This window comes from Plodia interpunctella, chromosome 21 (assembly GCF_027563975.2).
Source record: "Plodia interpunctella isolate USDA-ARS_2022_Savannah chromosome 21, ilPloInte3.2, whole genome shotgun sequence".
NCBI lineage: Eukaryota > Metazoa > Arthropoda > Insecta > Lepidoptera > Pyralidae > Plodia > Plodia interpunctella.
The window spans coordinates 3088692-3111161 of NC_071314.1; the positions used below are offsets into that span (position 1 = coordinate 3088692).

Here is a 22470-nt window from a genome sequence, read left to right on the forward strand (position 1 = left end):
TACCTAGACGACTTCATACATATATCCATATAGGTCGCTGGTTCAAATCTGGCTCGAAAAACCAACAAGATGTACGTTAACACCTGAATAGCTGTTGTTGATACGATAAATAAAACATGTTGCTGAGGTAAAAGCAAGTGTATTGGAAAATACTTAAATGCTTAGTGAGTACACAAACGCGAATTGTGAACTGATTGATACATTACAAAAATATTCATTTGTGCAATAATGCTTATCTGACGATACGTGCCTCTATAGGGTGCGGTGACCAGATTCCATTTCGAGGGCCGCATGACTGGATTCTTACTCAGTGTCATACAAAAATGATGTTCTGCATTTTGTGTGCTCATTGTTGTCAAACAGGCCGCGGTATAAGGCGACTTCCAAAAATTTAAGTTATGTTAAATATGTGTTTATTATATAGCTATATATATTATTTTGTATTTTATAAAAAAGTCAAGAAAGAGAAAACAACTATGTATGATTTTTAATAACATGCAATTATATTAAAGTCAAAACCTTTCGAATTAAAATTGAGTGTTGCTATTCGACGCAAGATGGCGCTACGGTGACGATTTCTGTGGAGTTCGACGTCTACATACGCAGTATATTTCGATTTTACTTATTAGACAGATAGGTTTCTCCACCTTGTCATATCAGAGAGGAAAAGTGCGATTATGATCTAGAGCAGTTCTCTTTTTGAAGACCGAACCCTTTTGGAAAGCTGTGCATTCGACGGAACACTAAATTAAAAACTCATTTTATGTGTGTAACTAACTGACGTATCAGCTGACACTGTTAAACGTTCAACAAAATTCATATTTTTTAGTTTTAATAATTACTTTGCAAAATTAATTAAACCATATAAAAATCATTTTTAAGATATCCTAACCTAGCAACTTCAATTGTAGTATTACTATTACGTGTATTATTAATTCTGATGTATGCGTCTGTCTGCCTATTCATACTAATATTATAAACGTGAAAGTGTGTTTGTGTCTTTTACGTCAAAATGAAACAACGGAATTAGGTGATTTTTGGAGCTGGCGAAGCCGCGGTTACCAACTAGTCTAATATACATTGAAAGTTCCAGAAAATTAATAATGATTTATGACTATTCTAAATAGGATCCAGTGGATTCGACCTGTAACTAATAACCCTATAAATGGGCCACAAAACAAATCGTAACGCAAATAAATCGCCTAAAGGATGACAATAAAACTGAGCAAGCATAACCAGCGCCGAAATTTTAAAAAGTTATGTGCGTTTTATTTAGCGATGTTGGGGTTCTGTAGGTTAAAACTTAACATTTGATTTAAACGCTCTATTTCTTTTTATATTACGATAGGGTTAATGTGTAGATACACAAACTATGTTTTTTCCATTAGAGCCTGGCCCCGTTGTTACGTTGCGCTCCGTCTTCCTACGTTGCGATGACGCGGTACTTTGCTGCTCCTTTATCCTAAGAAGTATTACGTCGGTTTTGACATTGACGTGCATCGACATACGTCAAAACTTCATTATTTTTGACGTCGACGGACGACAACGCAACTAGAGACGACGGAGTGCAATGTTGCAATGCGGCCCGGCACTTACTACAAATTATATGCTAAAAAATAACTAATTTACATTATATATAGAAGAAGTAGTAGTATCTAAATTCATTGCAAATTCGCCGTTATATACAGCGGCATGATATGCGTTGCGGACCAAGCACGGTGCTCATTGGATGTACTTTTAAAATCTCTTTATACCGTTTAATTTCTGTTAACGGTCCCTTAGTACCAGACTTAGTAAGTTCTTAATTTACCACTGAATCTGTCTCGGACACTTACAACCTAGCCGCGGGAATGTAATATGACATTAATTTAATTTCTGAACATAATGTTCATAGATAAATTTTATATGGAGCACCTGCAAGAATACTCGTTTGAGTATTCTTGAAAAATAGGTTCCTTAGTTTGTCATTTAGCAATATAACCCTAAAAAAAGCGAAGACAATACTAATTCGTGATCGTTACGTTTTTGGAGTCACGAAACGAGTAATGGCAAAACCCATCATATTAATAGATTGACGTGCTCAAAACTGTAAAATTACCATTTCCAATGTATTTGGATAAAAAAACGCCTCAAAAAAGATACAAATAGCCAGTTTGTGATAGGGTGCGCACGACACGCGCTTCTAAACATATTTTTAATGAGTTGTAAACGAGTTTGATGAAAAAAGGGCAAAAGAAATGTAGTATTTTAGTAAAATATTGATGGGAACGTCTATTTCTTATATCAGCTTGGTAGCAAGGCAATGAACTATGGAACAATATCGCCAGTATCTAAATTATACGAAAAATCACTAAATATAGGATACTAGCTTTTGCTTCGTACCCGTGTAAAAGTACCGTATTTTCCTGTTCCCGTAGGAATTTCGCGATATCCTCTCATTGTTTAATGTATAATGTTCACGTAGATTATGATTGTATAATTCATACAATAAAGTTTTTTAAAACTTTATTGTAGATAACAAAATACAAAGAAAAAAAAATTGAATAAACTAACTTATCATACTTTATATACATTATGGCAAATTATAGACATTCTAAAATGATAATTTTCCATCCCGACCAGACCGGGGTTCGAACCCGGTCCTCTAATGTCGCAGTCCGGCATAATGACCACGGAGGTGGTACATATATGAGCATAAAGACCAGCACTGGATATAGCATCTAAAGATTGGGATTGTATGCTGATGTCATGTTCTCGCTAATAAATTAAATTAAACACGAGTTGTTTTTTTGTGAATTCTTTGGGTTTAGTGCACAATTTAGTGTTATTACGTTTTATTGGTGATAAATTTAGTCAGAGTCATTTAGATCCTAAACATTGCGAAGGTAGATGTCATGACCATGCAAAGTAAATATACATACAGTATACAGTCAACATCATAATACTCATTCAAATTCATTGCAAATTCGTCACTATTGCCATCCCATAGAGGTAACTTGAAATATTAATACTAGATTTTAGATTTAAATATAATATCAAAAGACACAAAACGAAGCCAAAATTAACAAAGAGACTCGGAAACTTGACTAACGGTGACAACAAAATGGCGTATTTAGCAGAAAACGAAGGGTACAGTCGAAAACAAACGCTAGAACCATTATTCGGCAAATGACACGGAGTCTCTTTCAATTTTAAAGCCGCAACGAAGAATAATCGCCTGAAATGTCAGGAACTTGCCCGTGTCAGACCATTTGTCTGCTTGACGAAGCCACGGAGGCAGAAAATAGCGTAAAAAAGGATAAACTTTTGCGAAATACTTATAATAGTTTCATTGCAAAAGATTAGGAAAACCTCGCATTTTCATGAGCAGTACTATATTAGAGGCAAAAAAATACAGGTTTTGGAGTAGACAAATTTTTCAAATCACATTTTCGGTTTCGAACAGTAGTTACAGTAAAATAAATACTACTTACTACTTTAGACTGTACGGTACTATCGAAATTGTCTTCCCAAAAATCCTGAAGATTCTGACTTCCAAGCCTATATATATTTGAGGATATAACATTTATTTATTTATATTAAGGGTTGACGACCTCGGTGGCGCAGTGGTAAAGTTCTTGCCACTGAACCGAGAGGTCCCGGGTTCCCCGGTCGGGTCATGATGGAAAATGATATTTTTCTGATTGGTCCCGGACCAATTGAATTCTTGAATTTTTATCTATATATGTATTGGTTATAAATGGTATCGTTGAGTTAGTATCCCATAAAACAAGTCTCGAACTTACTTTGGGGCTATCTCAATCTGTGTGATTTGTCCCAATATATTTAAGGCTGAGTTGCACCACTTGACGTTAACTTTAACGTGCGCGGAAACCGTTAAAGTTAACGTCAAAGTTGTAGGTCAACGTTAAAGTGCGCCGGTTAAAGTCAACGTCAAATTTGACAATGCAACTCGCCCAAAAGCTAACTTCAGTGACGATGTCATGTCAAACTGGCAGACAACAAAAAAAAACACTGCAGAAGTCAAGAAATATGAATAAATTAAGCCATGCAATTACTTAAAAGTTGCTGTCTAAAGTAAATTGCATCAAGAAATTCACGAGCTTGCAACTTGCAACACATCATTAGAACAAAACCTTGAAAAATTTAATAGGCTGGATGTATTCGCTATGAAAAGTGTACAGAAGAATTCATCCGTACCAAATATATGAAATCCCACTAATCCTATATACTAATAATAGATACGCGAAAGTTTGTGAGGTGAGGATATGTGTGTATGTTGTTCGTTTCTCTTTCACGCAAAATTACCGGACGAATTATTATGAAATTTGGTACACGGATATAATGTAACCTGGAATAAACACATGGGTGTTTTATGCCAAATTCTCACGGGAGCACAGCCTCAGGGCGCAGGTCGTATTTTATATTGAAAACTATTGTCAATAACATCTCTTACTTACACACAGTAGCATTATACAATAGTATTCCTACTAATAACGTAATAACTATGTTTGAAAAATAATTTTCTTGGACGTTTTACGTTCAATAAAATAAAATGTGAGCTGTTTTCGTTTGTATTATTCAAAGTGATATTTCTGTACAAACTCACTTCTTTGGATCATCGACCTAAAGAGGATATTGGCATCCAATACTCAATTATCATGTAAACAAGTGCTCATTGATGAATTTTGTTGAAAATTAATCAAATATTAGTACATTCTAAAGTAAATCACTTATTAAATATTCTAAAAAGTCTATTTTATTTTACATTAGCTGCATTAATTAAAGCAAACCGGACTCATATGCAGACATTTGTTGAAGTGGAGACCATGACGTGGAAGCGTCCAGCAGGAACACCACAAATGAGATGGAAGACGACGTCAAAAAGAGAGCGAAAGCAGCTGGATCTTAACTGCCCAGAATAGGGAAAAATAGCGGGTACTGAAGGAGGCCTACACCGAATATTTACGTTTGAGCAAGGCTGAAAAAAAAAGAACAAGATTGCTGTGAAAAAATAAAAAACATGGTATAATTGTTTACTCTCCTTTTTTGAACTCTCTCCTTTTTTCAGTTCAGATAGTTCTTACTTTGGGGTCCCAATATATTTAAGGGTGAGTTGCACCACTTGACGTTAACTTTAACGTGCGCGGAAACCGTTAAAGTTAACGTCAAAGTTGTAGGTCAACGTTAAAGTGCGCCGGTTAAAGTCACACATAGTATCAATTTTATTAATTCTTTAATTTGCAAAGTATAGAAGTTAGCGGGCACGCGAATCGCGCCCGGTTGCGCGCGACAGGCGACGTTTTAAAACGAATTTAACTTAACGAATCATCAGTCCAATTTGGTTAGTTGTCACGCGACTCTGTCGCCCATAGTGTCGATAGAAATTCGTGTTATGTTTTTGACAAAAGTTTACATAGATACCTTGACAAAGTATGCTATCAACATTTCAAAACTTAATCTTAATTGTAGATGTGAAATTTGCAATTTGTAAATTATCTTAACTAATAGTAATATAAAGTTTTCTGTGAAACTAAATGACTATTTATCGAGATTTGGCGAAATTATAAATATGTAAAGATAATAAGCTTCGGGTAGTCTAATGAAGCAATAACTTTACGAATGAAAATGAGACTACAATTATTGTTTAAAAAAATAAAAAATAAGAGTAATAACCAGGGCATAATAAACACCATGAATAAATGAATTATGAATAAATTGTATACCTACAATAAGAATTTAATCAATAAAATCATCATATTTTGTGACCATCATGTAATTACATCTCGTTTTATTCTCAGAATGTAAACCAAGCAACATCAGCGCGATAGCAATCAAAGATTAAGCTTAACTATCGATAAATATCGTTAACTCGAGTCGCACGAGAATTTATACCGGAAGCCGGCTGATATACTACCGAATGGATCGGATCGAATCGGGTTTTCATTTTTGTACTCTGGATACAAAATAAATAACTAGCGGTCCGTCCCGGCTTTGCTCGGGTAAAACCATTGTAAATTATACACTTCAACCTTTGTCAAGAACCACAAGTTAGTGAAAATCGTACAAAAATGAAGGACCAACAGTTTCAAACGTAGAAGGGATTTAGCTTCAAACTGATAGATAAACTGCAAGGTTCATGCAGTTCCTATGAAAGTTATTCTTCTGTAATCGTTATATTTTGTGACTCAGTTTAAGCGAATGACTGTTAAATATTAAAAATTCGGCTACCCCTTTAATGTTGCAGCGATTTCCGCCGATACTCGATGCGTTCACACGATATTATTTTCATGTACTATAAATTGTAATATACAAGCTATCTAAAAATAATACTAGACTGAGTAGTTATTATAATCTTGGTTTCAGCGGCAATGCGCGTATGATACGCTTGGTGTTACAGGCGTCCATAGGCTTCGGTAACCACTTTCCATTAGGTGAGCCGCATGCCTGTTTGCTTGTTTAGTAGTGTAAAAAAAATAATCTGTTACTAATAAGAAAAGATCTTTCTCGCGTTGAATCAAGTTCTATGTACAACAAGATCAGCATTCGCATTTGTAAGCATAGATCAACAAGGAACCCGCGCAACTTAAGTGTGATATTCTAGAAATACTTAATGTTTGAAGGGCAATTCAATTGGCAATTCGGCATAGCGTTCTCTGTTTTTCTATCTCTCCCAGCCCAGCGTGTAAATTGCTTACACGCTTGTCTGGGAGCAATGTAATGAGCAAAAGCCACAAACATCATTTAATTGAGTCAGTAAAATCTCGATCTGAATCCCGATCAACCGCGTATCGTATTTATTTAAGTTTTATGGTATGTGTGATACAACATTTTGTACTTGTTTATGAATACTATGTTAATAATTTGTGCAATAATTGAAACAGATCATTAATTCACATCGTCACGTATAATCGATAGTGTTCAGTGGATCACCCCAGCGACGGAGCGCCCGGAAACGAAGGGTATGATCATTGGTGCTATCGCGGCATAAATTTCTATGCAAATCAACCAACGTCGGCAGTCATCGTAAATATACTTACGACATTGGCGACAACCCTAGCCGGGACATTAACGCGAACGACACAGATAAAATATCTAAATAGACAATTAAATTAAAGACGAGAAAGTATGATCGGATACATAAAAGGTTCAAAATTGAAGAAATAAAGAAACTTAGTTTAGGGCTAGGTCAACCGATGTTATTTGTCCATATATATTCATTTATTTATGTTTTCGCATCAAACCTAAAAGATCCTCCTGGTACGGGAACCTCACTCTCATCTATTTCTGTGGCCAAATAGCAGTGCTATGTTTGAAGGATGAGAGAGGCAGGGTAATTAGCCCTAGGCCACAAAGAAAGCAATATAACGTGAGACCCTTGATTTTGATTGATTCAATCATCAATAGTCTGTGGCAGCCACTTCCCATCAGCGGGACAGTATACATGCTTGGTTTAACCCCACTCCAAAATTTTCAACTACATTTTCAAATAACGGATGTTTCGAGAAGAGTGAAAAATACTTGAGATTACTATGAACAAGGCATAAATATTTTTGGCACGGTTCACAACTTTTATGTAGGTCGCACTCATCTCCGGTTATCTACTTGTATCTATGTCATTGATACGAGAAATCCACCGCGAGCTATCGGCTCACCAATACTCACCCTTATTTTTAAGGTAATAAAGTCAGGTCACTGGAAGTAAACAGTATACCATACGATGCAAATTAGGCTAATTGACATTAAGATTGAGAGTATGAGCGAATGCGATTTATTATTCTAGAATACGCTTTGCCATGATTGGACATGAGGGAATGGGACACCTAAATCTTGGAGACAATTGGCATGCAAATTCAACGGTAGCTAACAGTGCTTCTGAATTTGAATGTGCTGAAGAAGATTAAAGATTTTAAACTAAATATTTATTGGGGAAATAGATAAGTACATGAAAATTATCAGATATAAGGAGACTATTTTTAAGAATTGTCGTACAGTAGTAGCCCAGTAAGGGAAACTTAAGTGAATGGGTAGAGATATTCAAAATACGATGAGTATGTCGTGTCGTGATCTCTTTGTTAAACGGCAAAAACATATTGATGCAAAACAAAGGTATCAAGGGCTTAAATCACAATTCCGATTAACGATACCAAAGTTAATTCGAGTGACACCGACACGGTACAACCGCATCCTAATTCAATTTGCCAAAGGGTTGCCAGCTACGCGTAAAGGGAAAAAAGGGAAGCTTGGGGAGAGGAAACTGTAGGGTCATCAGATGTAGAAGCTGAAGGAACAATGATTGATTTGCTGATAGTTTTTTGATGTGTGTATAGTAAACTATACACACATAGTTAGGAAAACTAGATATTATGACAGTAACACATAAACACGGATGAGGGGTCTTAGCATGAAGAAATTCTTGTCATGAATTTTGTGTACGCGAGTTACGGAATTTTACTGTTTTGGTAGGAGATTTTGATAACTTATAAAGCCATAATCTAGCTTTATTTAATTCTCTTTATTGTCTTCTGGAATATCTGATATTTTAATATATTGGTTAAAATTTAGTATAGCATATAACAAAGAGTAAGTAATAGCCATAGACAGTAAAATAATGAGCAGAACTTAGAATATTGGTGTTGTTAATAAAATAATCCCAAATCTGTTTCTTGTCCTAACAACCCTAGAGAAGAGGGAATCTAAAGACATGTCTAGGGGCGGCGACGCGTCAAGTCTCGGCGAGAATCGAAATGGATGCGAGCGCGGCCGCGTTTTTTTATAGTCTAATGATCTGACGGTGATGGTCGTGAATTCGCGATTTACTGGGGAATAAATCGATCGATTGAGAATTGAGTATTAGGTGACTATTCCTGTTTTCAAATAGTTATAACTTGTTGAGGGATCAGCGGAAATACGAATGGTACATTATGAAAATTAATGTGTTTTCTATAATTACAATCAAATTAAATTTATCAACAAAAGGTAAAAAGAAATTGAAAGAAGACTGAATCTAGAAATGAAGGAACCGAGCCTGCGGATATTTTGAAAGACAAAATTGAATCAGCGTTTATTTGAAATACTCATTCCAGATATTTATTTTTTTGAAATATATAAAAAAGCCTCATCACACTCTTCTTTCTATAACCTGGGCTTGGGTCTTTTCCATCCACGTCTTGTCGAATATCCTAAGCTAAGCTCATTCGGACATTTGGTCCTAGGCCTACTTAATGTTCTGTACCCATCAGTTGGTGTACAACCAGGCAAGTACGTCGGTCTATCATTAGCAACCGTGACCCGTCCAATTCTATTTTAGCCTAGTCACTTGCACACGACGTCGCCTATAATAACTACTAATCAAACGAAACCAACAAACAACCAAGCGCATATTTGAACTCCAAACTTTTAAATCGGATTTTTAACCCGTAGACAGTTGGTGAGAATCCGTAACCGCACAGCACGTGGTTTTGGCGTTGGCGCGCCGCATTTTTGGTCACGAAAATTTCGCGCCCAATTTTCGTCATGTCAGCCATTTTGACGTCTCAATCGTTGGAGAAAATCACAAATTCAAAGTTACAAAAATTTTGAAGCAGTCATGCGATAGTTCGAAAACTGCAAATCTCGCTCGACTATTCTTGTCGACGGAAAAAAGAAAAAAATCAAATTGTGACTTTGATCTCTAGGAAGCTAGGAAGTTCATATTTTGAATAAACTGCTGAGGCAATTTCAACGGTTTTTGTCAAAAACGCCACCTTTAAATCTTCATATAATGATTTAGCGGCATTGTTACAGGCTATAAATAAATTATAACAATGATCTTAAATATATCTGTTTTATCTAGAGCATACATATTTTTTGCAATTTTCTGACCTTGTCATCTACCCTATTAACTACAGTACTTAGCATTCCTAAGAGTGCTCAAAGTTATGAGACTTTTTATACTCAAAAATGCGAAGATGCACCGTTGAATGTCAATAAAACGCTTAAATTAACATTCAATAAATAATTCGTTTAAATACTGAAATAAAATATTTATCGTTAAAAATTGTGAACCATTTATATATATGTAATGGCTAAACGAAGTACGGCTAGACTTAGGTGCAGCCGGTTGCAGATGGTTACATATAGGTGTTTTTGGTAAGTTAGGTTTATTGGTATCGTTGTTGTATTTTTTTTACTACACCAATGCGCCATTTTCTATTTTCTCTCGCGGATCTGCTGGAAGACTTCTATAGAAGCAAGAATCGAACCCAGTACCTCCAGTTCCTAGAAAACAGGCGTGGCGACCATGGCTTAAAGTTTGCAGAATCGACACCATGGAGTCGTTCAGTGGAAACCATTCAACCGTTATTTATAAGGAGCCCTTTAGACAAACTTAGCTGGCGTTTCGGTCTCACGTCTCGCGTAATAGGCGTAAAGTATGCAGCGAACGGTGTAACTCCTAACTATTGTGTTAGCGACTGACATGTCATGCCTAGCGGCGTAAGAATTCTGCAGAAGCGAACAATTTCAAAGGGTAATGCACACTGTAGTGCAATAAAAAAAGAATGGAAAGTTTTTGACCCATTTTAATAGTGATAGATGCATTGCGTTTATGTGGGTAGCGTATTCAATTTTACCTCTAAAAGGTTCCTTATTATTGACTATTTCGCGATAATTAGATCGCGGGTCGCAGCGTTGTGGACTCGCACCCGAAACTCGGACAACCAGGTACTGCGAACCTTGTCTGAGTGTCTTATCTTAAGATAAATGTATCTTAAGATATTAGCTTTCCGTGCATCGAGACAGTAATAGTAAAAAATATTATATTTTTTACTAAGATATTTTTATATTTTTAATCTCTTTATGGTTTGTGTTATGGGCCATGTATGTCACAAAAAAGTGGCAAGGCTGTACCATCATTTTCTCGAAGCAATTCAGGTCAATTTGGAACCCCAATAAAGCCTGAATTTTCAGTATTATTATTTACCCAAAAATTTGATTCGATGTCACATTGTCAAGTGTCTGAGAGACTGCAATCTATATAATTATTGTAAACAGCGTTGTAAAAGATTTCGGGCTAAAAACATAATTCTTTAATTCCTTCTAGCTATTACTGAAGATAAAATAAATTTTATGATGCCTCTGTCTATGTATAAAATTTTATTGGTACAAAAAAGTAGCGAACGCGGCGGCGCAGTGTGGCACCAGCCTAACTTAATTGTTCTGAACAATTACCCACCAGAAAAAAGGACGGGTGCGAAATAATTACAAGACATGCTCTGTTACATTACATTCGCATTAGCATCCATGTCTATCGTAAAAATTAAGCACCTATTGTGGGGGCTTCTTGCTGTGGAAACTGTCGTCATAAGTGGGTATGAGGTTCAGTTATAAATCAGTTACGGCTATCAATGAGATAGCATTGTGAAATAATTTTAATTGGCGCATTTCCACGTACTAGTTTTAAAAGAATGAATTTAAAAAAAATTAACATAACAACGATCGATCCCTGGATATTCGAGGTTCTATTACCTGTGCCTTTGCGAATTTGTACAGTTAACATAAATTCATTGCAAATTCGCCGCTATTACCGCTTATTACAGGTCAATGTCAGTTCGAGTTAAAACTGTAAAAAATTGTCTAATAAAGTAAGCTAACTTGACTAGAATGTAGTTACTATTTAATGGACACGTTATTTATTTACTAAATGGAATTATGAAATCTTAAAAAAAATTCAAAGACCTTTTAACTCAAAATAAGGTATACGTAATATCATATTTGGCAGGTACTACTTAAAGCAATTTCGCAACATCTTGTCGAAGTTTCAAAATATCCGAATATTCATGTACGCGGGGAATAGTAATGACGTAATTTATTGAGTTGTGAACTCGTTCGTGACGAAATATTTTACGGGAATCGGAACGGTGTGTTGGGGTGTGCACAAGTTTCGGTGTAAACTGCATTCGGAGGAAGCCACGGTGCGATAGGAAAATGTTGCAACTGAAATTTTAATTTCCACTTTTTTATGGAAAGATGCCATCGGAAGAAGCCTTTAGATTAGACTAACATGAAACGTTATATAGGCTGTAAAGCAGAAATGAGTATTTTTAATATAGCAGTCTCCACTTATTTTCCCATCATCTCTACGCTAACTATATTAGATAAATAATAATAAGGTAAAACGTTTAAAAATTAAGAGTTAACAGATTGTGATAAACTTCAATGAGTTCACCAAAGTGTTAATTATTACTTAGATACGACAACAATTAAACTTCTTTTTAGTATCATTTCGCAAACATAAATTAGTAACATATTAAAAATAACGTATTTCATATAGATAGACAATGCGTAGCATTACATTTAACCTACCCTGACTTCCACAAAGATATGCAGTAAACATGGGATGAAAGAAACCACATTTATGATATAAATTCAAATGTAAATTGTATTATTGTTAAAAAACTGAATTAAAACTATAAATCTAAGGAAAAATGATTTGACTGTAGAACTTTCGACGCCGCCTGATATAGATGCATCAGCTGCAAAACCTGCCCTCTATAATAGAGGGCAGGTTTTCAATAAATAAATAAAAATCTCAATAACGTTCTTATCCCACAAGAGCCACAAGGTCGCATGCGACAAATGCATTCAGCATCGGCGGAGCGCAATTCTCGTGTTAGCGTCGTCGCGCGACATCTCATGATTTACGCGCGGCCCGCGTCACGCGAACACTTGCCGCCAATTGCCGCTTTTATTCTGCTTAATGCCGGCTCCACACTAAGGCGGACCAGTTCGCCAAACAAGACGGATTCGGCATTTATGGATGGCTTTTCATTAACGGTGAATAAGCTTTTATTTACCGTTAATGAAATAACGTTTAATGATTAATAACGTTTAATGAAAAGCCATACAAACTACGCAATTTACTGTTCGTGTTCGGCGATAGTGTGTAGCCGGCATAAAGTCCAGAGCGAAGACGAAGTCTAATGCTAGTACGGTATATAATTCGCTATTGGGTATTTATTTATATTATTTTTTTCGCTTGAGTTAGCACTCAAGACTAATGAGGTATGCGATTTGATCTAGGTACATTGCCTAGTTTGTATGTGGGCTTTGTATTCAATGAAAGAGAAAAACCAGCGAAGTAACAATTTTTTTCCAACAGTGTACATGGCAGACATAAGCAACATGAATCAATTTGTGTATCACAGAACTTCTTGTAACTGGAGATGATAATGTATAGACATTTAATGAGTATGGAAATATCATCTCCAATTACAAGAAGTTTGTGACACACAAATTGATTCATGTTTCATTTTCATGATTTATGTTTCAACAGTGTACAAGACAGACATAAGCAACATTAATCAATTTGTGTGTCACAGAACTTCTTGTAATTGGAGATGATATTTCCATACTCATTAAATGTTCCATTTAATGAGATGATTGATGTCTGTCATGTACACTGTTGGAAAAAAATTGTTACATAGCTGGTTTTTCCCTTAGACATAGGTCTACCTTTGCAGTATGCAGGTATTGATAAATATGATGATGATTTAAATAAAAGAAAAAAGATTTGCACTCACATCGTTCTGCATGTTGCCAGGCCAGAGCACTGCATAACAAAGCTAAAGTCTTCCCGGTCCCTGTGGGACTTTCCAGCAAACAGTTTTGTTTTTTCTTTATTGCAGTTATCACCTGAAATGGTTGAATATACATCAACTCGTGAACGGGTGCTGCCAGGGGGAACTGGTCCACTCAATTCTCAAATATTTTGTTTGGTTAATTGGTTTTTTATATCATATTTTTTTTCTATCAGCACTTGATTTTTTTAAAATACTTTTTGACCATGTACTTCATTATTACAATAGGGACCAGTACTGTTTAAAATAATTTCTTTTAGCATTTCTTCTTAGCAGTGGTCATTCTGAAATACACGTAGTTTGTAGCTTTTTCAAAAATAAGTATATAATATAAAATTAGATGTGAAAAAGTGCTTGCGAAGGTCTAATTTCTGAATGAATGATTGACAATTGAAGTACAAAAGGAGGCATTTTGAAACTTGTGAATAGTATATGTACATTCACTAAGTTGTCAGAAATGTTGTTTACCTTGGACATCAGGGCTATCTGGCAGCCATAAGGTTCAACAGGCAGGTTGACAGTGACACCACCTATCATTTTCTCAAACCCTGGCTCTTTGGGCTTTACTGGAGAGATCATGGAAGTAGACGACGCTGTTTTAGAGTTAAAATCTTCACTATTCAATGGTTTGGGTTTGGGAATCACTTTCTGCATTGAAGAAAACATATTTTGTTTTGATTGGTTTGTATTTTTTGTTGGAAATAATTTCTTAATAACCTCAGACCTTTTCTTGCCCAAATCAACATTAGGTAATTCATCGTCGTCAGAAGAAATGTCTTCTTCTGTTATCATTGTAATTTCGGCACATTCTTCATCACTAAGTATGACAGTAGTTTCACCACTTGATAATTCTTTTTGTGGCACTGTTCCCAGCTCGCAGAAACTATCATCGTCGTCAGATATCTCGTACACAGAAGTCATGGTTGTGAAAGTTGTATTACACACAAAATTATCGGATCCCGGGCCTTCAGGGTTGGAGTTAAACAGTTGTGATAACACTCTTATCACTACGGAATTTTAATAGTAGTCGGTCATATTAAATACTTAAATCTACGAAAAGAAGAGGATTAATTCAAATTAATTATTATTTTGCGGTCTTTATCTTTTTTCACGGTTATTACTATATTAAATGTAAAAATAAATAAACATACAAATTGCCTCGTCGAAACACAACAATAAGCTATCGTTGACATTGACATATGAATGTCACATTGACTTTTGGCTTCATAACGAAATCGGAAAATTTGCGTTTAGTTTCAAATTCTAACAAATGTAGAATATTTTCCAATTTCATATTTTTATTACGCATATTTTCTTAACGTATTTAGGCTGAAAAGATAGAAGGATAATTTTTATCGAAAATTGTTCTGTTGAAATTTGTAGCTGACTGCACTCACAGCTAAGCGAAAGCTAAGCGTTTACAACACAGAACTGATTTTAATTTCACATTTTATTATTTTAATAAGATTTCAGTTTCATGCATATACCCTATTTGGTATTTCTCAAACGTCCAAAGTGAGTGCGAGGGTATGCATACGCGGTATTGCCGTTAACTTTTTGTGCGACGCCATTTAACGCTAACAGACACAAAAGAACGTTTTATAACCTCTAATTGTACTGTATTTTATTACTGTTATCGCATTTGTTTTAAAAGCTGTGGAGTCACCGTCGATCGTTATATTCGTTTCGGGGATTTTCTTTTTTGTTGATCCACAGATTAAGAACATTTGTTGATTTATGTACCCGGTCATCTATTTTTTATACTTTTAGTTTATTTAAAAACCATTGAGATAGGTTCGTCGATTTGTGAATTCGTATAATTTCAGCAGTCATATTGCGATGTTGATTTTGATTTGATGCAGATATACCTAGGTACAGAGGCGTATCTGATCTAAAGTAATTTTTTAAATATCTGCCATAAAATTCTTTCAAAACCTGGGGAGCGAAAGAATGACCAAACCGTCTCCACATTTTTGTTTACCTGAGAGTTAACAAAATTTTGGTGGAAGAAAACGACGCTCTTTCCTTTTCATGCTAAATAAGGATAAACTATATATAACATTTATTTCTTCACGTTTCGCGGAAGAAACAAATTTTATAGAACGCACTTCACCCAAAAAAGGAAAAATAAGTTGTAGCTGATAAAGCTGGGATGATAAAGAAAATGAAACATTGTAAGCAAGAAAATTAAAACACACAACAGCTTATACCTAATATTTGTAAGCTGTTGTATGTTTTAATTTTCTTGCGCTCCCAGATCGTAGCGATCATCATTTTAATGCGACAGCACCATATTTAATGTGATATTTAAATTATTTTAGTTTTAAACTAGGTACAAATAAAGTTTTGATGTGGGCATGGTGGTAGTGCATAGTGGATAAATTACAACGTAATTAAAATTAATGAGATTGAAAAGAACACGGTACATTTATTGTCACACGGAAGCATATTCAGAAGCTTCTCAAATTTGACTCTACTCTATGTAATAATATTATGAAAAATTACATCTATACTAATACTCTGATTTCCGTAGGTAGGTACTCTTTCTTGTTAGCGTGGCGTGGCGCGTCGCGGCGATACAACAAAATTAGATGACTTCAATAAAAAATAATTTATGTCGTTTCCGTTTTTCTTAGGTACCCTAAAATGAGAAACTAATCCCATTTGACAAAAAAGTTAAAAGTATGGTTTCAAACTTTAAACTTTTTTTTATACATAACATTAAAACAGGCTTTTAAACTTTTTTAAGCGGTAGTGGTGTGGTTAAGACGCCCGCCTGTGGATTGAAAGGTCCCAGGTTCGAATCCTACTCATGTCACATGAGTTTGTATACCAATCTGACTCATATATAGTAGTTTTCATCGACCACCACTTGCTTCCGGTGAAGGAGGATCCATCGTGGGGAAACCTGCACACTGGTTGATTATTAACTTGTGTGTGAAATTGAGAAGGCAATGGCAAACCACTCCATTTCTAATGCCAAGAAAGTTGTTGTGTGTGTATAATTCCACGTAATGACCACGACCCTCATCCATGAGGAATACGGCTATGATGATGATGATTAAACTTTTTTTGTAACTCGTCGAGCGTCCGTGAAAGTATGTTGGTGACGACCTGCGTTAACTACACGTTTTAAAGTTTCTGATGATTAATTTTCTTCTTTTTCACACAAAAGCTACGGACCTCATAACAGACTTCCGTCGTTAAACTCCTGTGATTAACGAACGCCAAATCACGTTGGTATCTAATTATTGACCACCTACCATGACCTACTCATTACGATAAGTTTACATTGACCGAGTTGTCACAGAGAAGGATATTGAATAAGTGTTAACTGTTAGGTACCTACATATTTGTTTTGATTTGCCAGCAGCTCCAGCCACAATGATTTTTTTTTCATATACATTATATGATGGCTTAGATTGTAAAATCAGCTACACAACAACATTAATATGTTGTTGTGTAGCTGATTTTACAATCTAAGCCGATCTCAATTCAAAGCCGAGATTTCCATTTTTCCCAGATGTTAGATTTTTTAATACGAAACTGTTTATCAAGTTGAACAATTTACTGAATAAGGTTTGTCAAAAGTTATTCAGCTTGATGAATAGGTACTTTAAGTTTTTTTAATCCGGATTTAGATAGGTATTTATTAGGTAAGTAGGATACTATTGATCTAGCTACTTCCAGAGGTTAGTGTGTAAGTACATAACATTATCGAACGACATGACGAAAATATTTTCCTATATATTTCGAAGGAACGGGTCCCTTTAAACCCTATAAGGATAAGTCAAATAAAATATTACAAAAAAAGCGAAAAACTACTCGTTTCTTTGCTCTTTCTCGTGTACTCGCCTAGTGAGTGGACATGGACACTCTACTCGGCGACACCTCGCCTCGGTCACAGTCGCTGCCCAAATAACAATTTAGCGAAACAAGCAATAATTTTCAAAGTAATTTCTCTTTGATATCCTGCAATGATTAATTATTTGCAGCCTGTTTTGTGCAACAATGTAAGGAAACAAAGATATTAAGACTATGCCAAAGATATTTCTTTTATCTAATCTAATAATCTATTTCATCAAAAAGAAAAACAGTTTACATAGTTACTAATCTTCCTCAAAAAAATAAATAATAATCTTCTTAGACGATCTAACTATAATACATACATATAGATTATGTATTTAGTTATATACTTATCTATACGATATAGGTACCCAGGTGATTTCTAGCCACCTCCGCGACTAGAACATAATCACGCAGCGAAACCCAGAAAAAAGTTAACAATAGTCATTAGTCGATTTACAATCGAGTCGCATTGTAATCGATTCCCATGACATGTGGTATCGAGTGGGGGATGGGCGAGGCGGTGTAGTCGCTCGGAACCGAATATAAATCAAGCTAAAGTGGCCCGGAAGCGATTAAATGCTGATAGGTATATTTTATTTGTCACTATTGTTGCTCCGTCTGTTTGAATTAAATTATTCTATAAAATTGGCCGATGCATTTTACCTACCTATATTAATTCTGAACGTGTTAATTTATGATCAGACCTTGAAAAATTTAACCCCAAGCCAGGGTTGTCACATGGCCGAGAAATCCGGAATTGTCCTGGAATTATACATTTTGTCTAGTGCCAGTAATTTCTATAGTTTTTTTTTACGATACTATGGCTGCAAACCAATGGCACTTATAATTAATTCCAGTGAGCCAAAATAGTAAATTTGCCAGTGATCAAACATTCCTTATTGGTTGAAATATATTTTTATCTGATAAATCTGTGACTTTAGAGTCCTATTAGATAAATTTGAAACACTCGTTTTGAAAACATTGGTTTGCTTTTACAATCTGCGAGCAAAGAGAAGCAGCTGGCAGATTCTATGTTTTTCTTTCGCTCCTAGACTATCATGAAAGACCTTTAAAGGCGAGTGGCACCGTAAAATTTTTCGTTGACTTTAACCAGGGCACTGCGGATGTTTTGACAAAATGGCTTTGCGTTTTTCTGCGCACGTTAAAGTAACGGGGCAGCCCGCCCTAACTTTACTCAATTAATAAAAACAAGACTTGCACCACAGATAATGTGCACGATGTCTCGTCACTAACACACAGCATTCCGTCAAGCAGTCAGGCGCACACCTACAGTCCATCACTGATCACTGTGCGACTGAGGGCGCCACCCTCGTCTTAGGGTCAGACTCCGTTCGGGACATCTCTTAATTCTCTAAATGACATTCACATTCCAACACTAGCCGTGTAGTCAACGTGATAACAATGATGTCGATTTGGTATGGCTATTTGACTGGACAAAAAATAAAATTAATTCTAAATTATTTTATTTCAGGCTATAACTTCATATGATGTTTCAATTTTGGAGTCAAAAACATCCTAATATACCTACTTTAATCAGAATGAAAAATAGACTGACAATTTAAAGCGACATTTATGTGTTGATTATATTCATTTTGAATTTCGATGTTTTTTTATTAGAAAACTTTTATTAGTTATAATATAAGTTGACTTTTGATTACTTTACTTTATCACGTCTATTTCTTATTCAATTTACGCTTATCTTTGTAAATAATAAACTTAAGACATTAAAATGCAAAAATGTAATTGTACTCGATAAATCAGATCAAATCAATTAAAATGTATTCAGAAATTAGACCTTCAAAGGCACTTTCACGTTAAATTTTATATCAAATGTTAGTAATTAGTAATTTCTCACAAGCTACAAACTACTGGAAATGAGAAAGGCCGAACGGAGTTGAACCCTGCTGCTCATTCCAACGCGCGAGGCATTCGACCGAATGAGTCAATATGGGTAGGGTCCAGTGTTTGGGGATACCACTGTGAGACACAATTATATCAAGATTATATAAGTTTGTATTATCCCGAAACAAGACAGATTTTTTATACGGGCTGTTGGTGGAAATAGGGTCCGGAACAGTTAATACTAATAGTTTTAATTTGAAACACTCTCATTCAATTAATTTTTATCTGTATGATGAATACAGTTTCACTGTAGTTATAATATAATATGGTGAATTTCAAACTCTGAACACAAATAAATATAAATATTTTGGACAAATCACACAGATTGAATTAACCCCAAAGTAAGTTCGAGACTTATGGTATGGGATACGCTAACTCAATGATACTATATTTTATAACGTGAGTAGTATACATTAAATAAACATCCAAGACCCAGGTAAATCTGGAAAATATCATTTTCCATCTCGACCAGAATGGGGATCGAACTTGGGACCTCCAGTATGCATGTTGACCATTATATAATTTTATTAAACCACCAATCCATTTGGATCTACTTACGCGGATGCAATCAATTGATTCTTTGGGGACGTAGTTCTGGAGGGATGGTAATGTTGTGGTAGCCACAATTCCAAGATCCATTTCTAATAATAAAATTCTGTATTTTACTTACCTAATTTGTCCATCGATCACTGTATCCTCGCTTATTCTGAAAGTAAATAAATACTTATCTACTTATTTAAGTAGCTAAGTAAGCTTTTTTGTATGTGTCAAGTCTGAAATTCTCTACCTCGTTTATATTATTATCTCTCTTATCATACAGTTGACGGATTCGTCGGTTGTTATCTTATGCCGCCTACACACACTATCGCTGTAGTCAAACAGATGCTGACGCGAATGAATGAACATTGGATAGTTTATATGAGGGCTTTTATTTACCACAATGAAAAGCCAGCAATGTATACTTACCGAACCGTCAAAGTTTGGCGAACTGTTCAGCGATAGTGTATAGCCGGTATTAGACAGACTCACTACAGATTTCAACTTTTAATCCTCATTATTGATTCCGGGATAAGTGTTCGTGGCGATCTTATCATGGTTTTAAATGTTCTTCCTTCATAGGATCCCGCTGAGATTTGTCCAGCTGACAATATGATTTAGAGGCTCCTAGAGGGATCAGTTATTTTCGGCCGGATCGGAGATCGCAAGCACAGATTTATGTGTTATCTAAATCTGTGGGGTCAAGCTATTTGATCTGGGGAATTGATGTTTTGTAGTGAACTGGGTGGAATTTTGTTGTATTTTAATTAAACTGGGTGTAATTTATATTAGCAGTATGATGTATTTTAAATATCAATTTATATTAATTAAATACAAAACTACTTACACTGTATGCTAAGAATTAGAGTTGCTTAGATTAGTATCAGCATTTTCAGATATATTTTTGTATAGAGGATGATCTCAAAGATCTCGGGCAGTGATGTAGGGACTAAGGTTCAGCATTTATGCAACAAAATATAGCTATCTAGTATTTGCACAGACTGTGTATTTATAAATACATGGTCAATTTTAAACATACTTAAATTATCGTTAACGACCTAAAAGAACACACAAAAGCATTAGTGTTAAATGTCATTACTCCTTGAACGGAAATTGGCTCATAAAATATTTCGCGGTGTATTAACTTGGTCCGTAGCATTGTTCTGGTGGTCCCCTGAAAGTATTGTGGGGGTCTAAGGGGCGGGGCGGTAAGGGGGTCGACATAAGCTGGTGGCCGGGACCAGACGGTCAGCGTTCAATTGATATTAATGGCATTACAACACCTGGTCGCTCTGGTGTTGCGAGTGCTGGACCGGTTCACATGCAGACAAAAATAAATTTATGAAATACAAGCTGCGCCCCGGGGCTTCGCTCCCGTGGGAATTTCGGGATAGACCCTATGTGTTGTTCCAGGTTATATTCTACCCGTGTACCAAATTTAACAATCGGTTCAGTAGATTTTGCGTGAAATAGTAACAAACTTACTTACATACTACACATCCTCTCAAACTAATAATATTAAATTTTGTAGGAAGTGTATATAGCTTTCTATTCGGTTTAGTTTTAACATATTTTGGTAGAAGCTCCAATTTTTTTTTCGTCCTCTCGAAATTTTACCTTAGAGGGGTTTATTTACCACTACGAAGTGCTAAATGTCATGGGAAAAGTTCAATTTTATGATTTTTATGAATTCAGAAACAGTGCTAACTAAATTATTTTATGCAGTTTTGCTTTGGACGGTAGGTACCTATGTTGATAGGATGTGACACGAAAGGAGGTTATCTTCAGGAATTAGTAGGTATATCAAGTTACATTTTTAGTTAATTTTTTTTCGTTAAGAATAGTCGACGGCATGTGATCCCAGCGCCAATGGACACGACAGCTACCGATTACTGTAATACTGCAGTAAAAGTGTGTTAAACGCCTTTATTGACACCTGATGCTCTAATATAGCTATCTCGAACACCCAACTGTACAGTGAAAAAGACTTTATGGATTTCTTCGACATGCAACTACGAAAGAAACGTTGGAGTCTTTTAATTATTGTCATCTCGTCGTCGATTAGAGTTGGTATTGTTGGTTGAGATTGTAGCCGATCATGTGAAATATAATTGTAAAAAAGATTGGCGACATACCTACCTACTTTTGAGCAGAAATAAGCATCAACTGAATTAAGAATTAATGCATCATGTGCTTGATGAATAATAATAATACATAAAAAAATTTAAATTAAATATACTTTGTCACTATCGCACTTTGCAATATTTGACATTAACAGAACGAGACAAAACATACTTTTAATGGTAAGATAAAAAAGTGTTTTTTTTTGTGTTGTGTTAAGTGTTAAAGATGATTGAACTATTTCATGATTAAGAGGATTTATAAATAATCGTTGAATGCTAAACCAACAGAATAGCACAAAAATAACTCAAAAACAAATACTTGATAAAAATTAACTTTAAATAATTTCTTCTGCGTGATCACTATAGGACACTATAGGTAGGTAGGTACATTCACCGCGCCTAGCGTGCCCAGCGGTCAT

General features: G+C 35.4%; 1 protein-coding gene across 6 annotated transcripts in view; it reads right to left on the bottom strand.

The window, feature by feature from the left end:
- Window positions 1-14812, bottom strand: part of LOC128679514 (Fanconi anemia group J protein homolog) — a 53981-nt gene extending 39169 nt beyond the window's left edge. For all 6 annotated transcript variants that reach the window (XM_053761811.2, XM_053761810.2, XM_053761809.2 and 3 more), the window contains exons 1-2: window positions 14088-14812; window positions 13563-13674 (exon numbers count right to left, since the gene is read on the bottom strand). In XM_053761811.2, coding sequence (XP_053617786.1) covers window positions 13563-13674; window positions 14088-14540 — 565 coding nt within the window. In that variant the 5' untranslated portion in view covers window positions 14541-14812. The remainder of the gene's footprint in view (window positions 1-13562; window positions 13675-14087) is intronic.
- Window positions 14813-22470: the final 7658 nt, after the last annotated feature.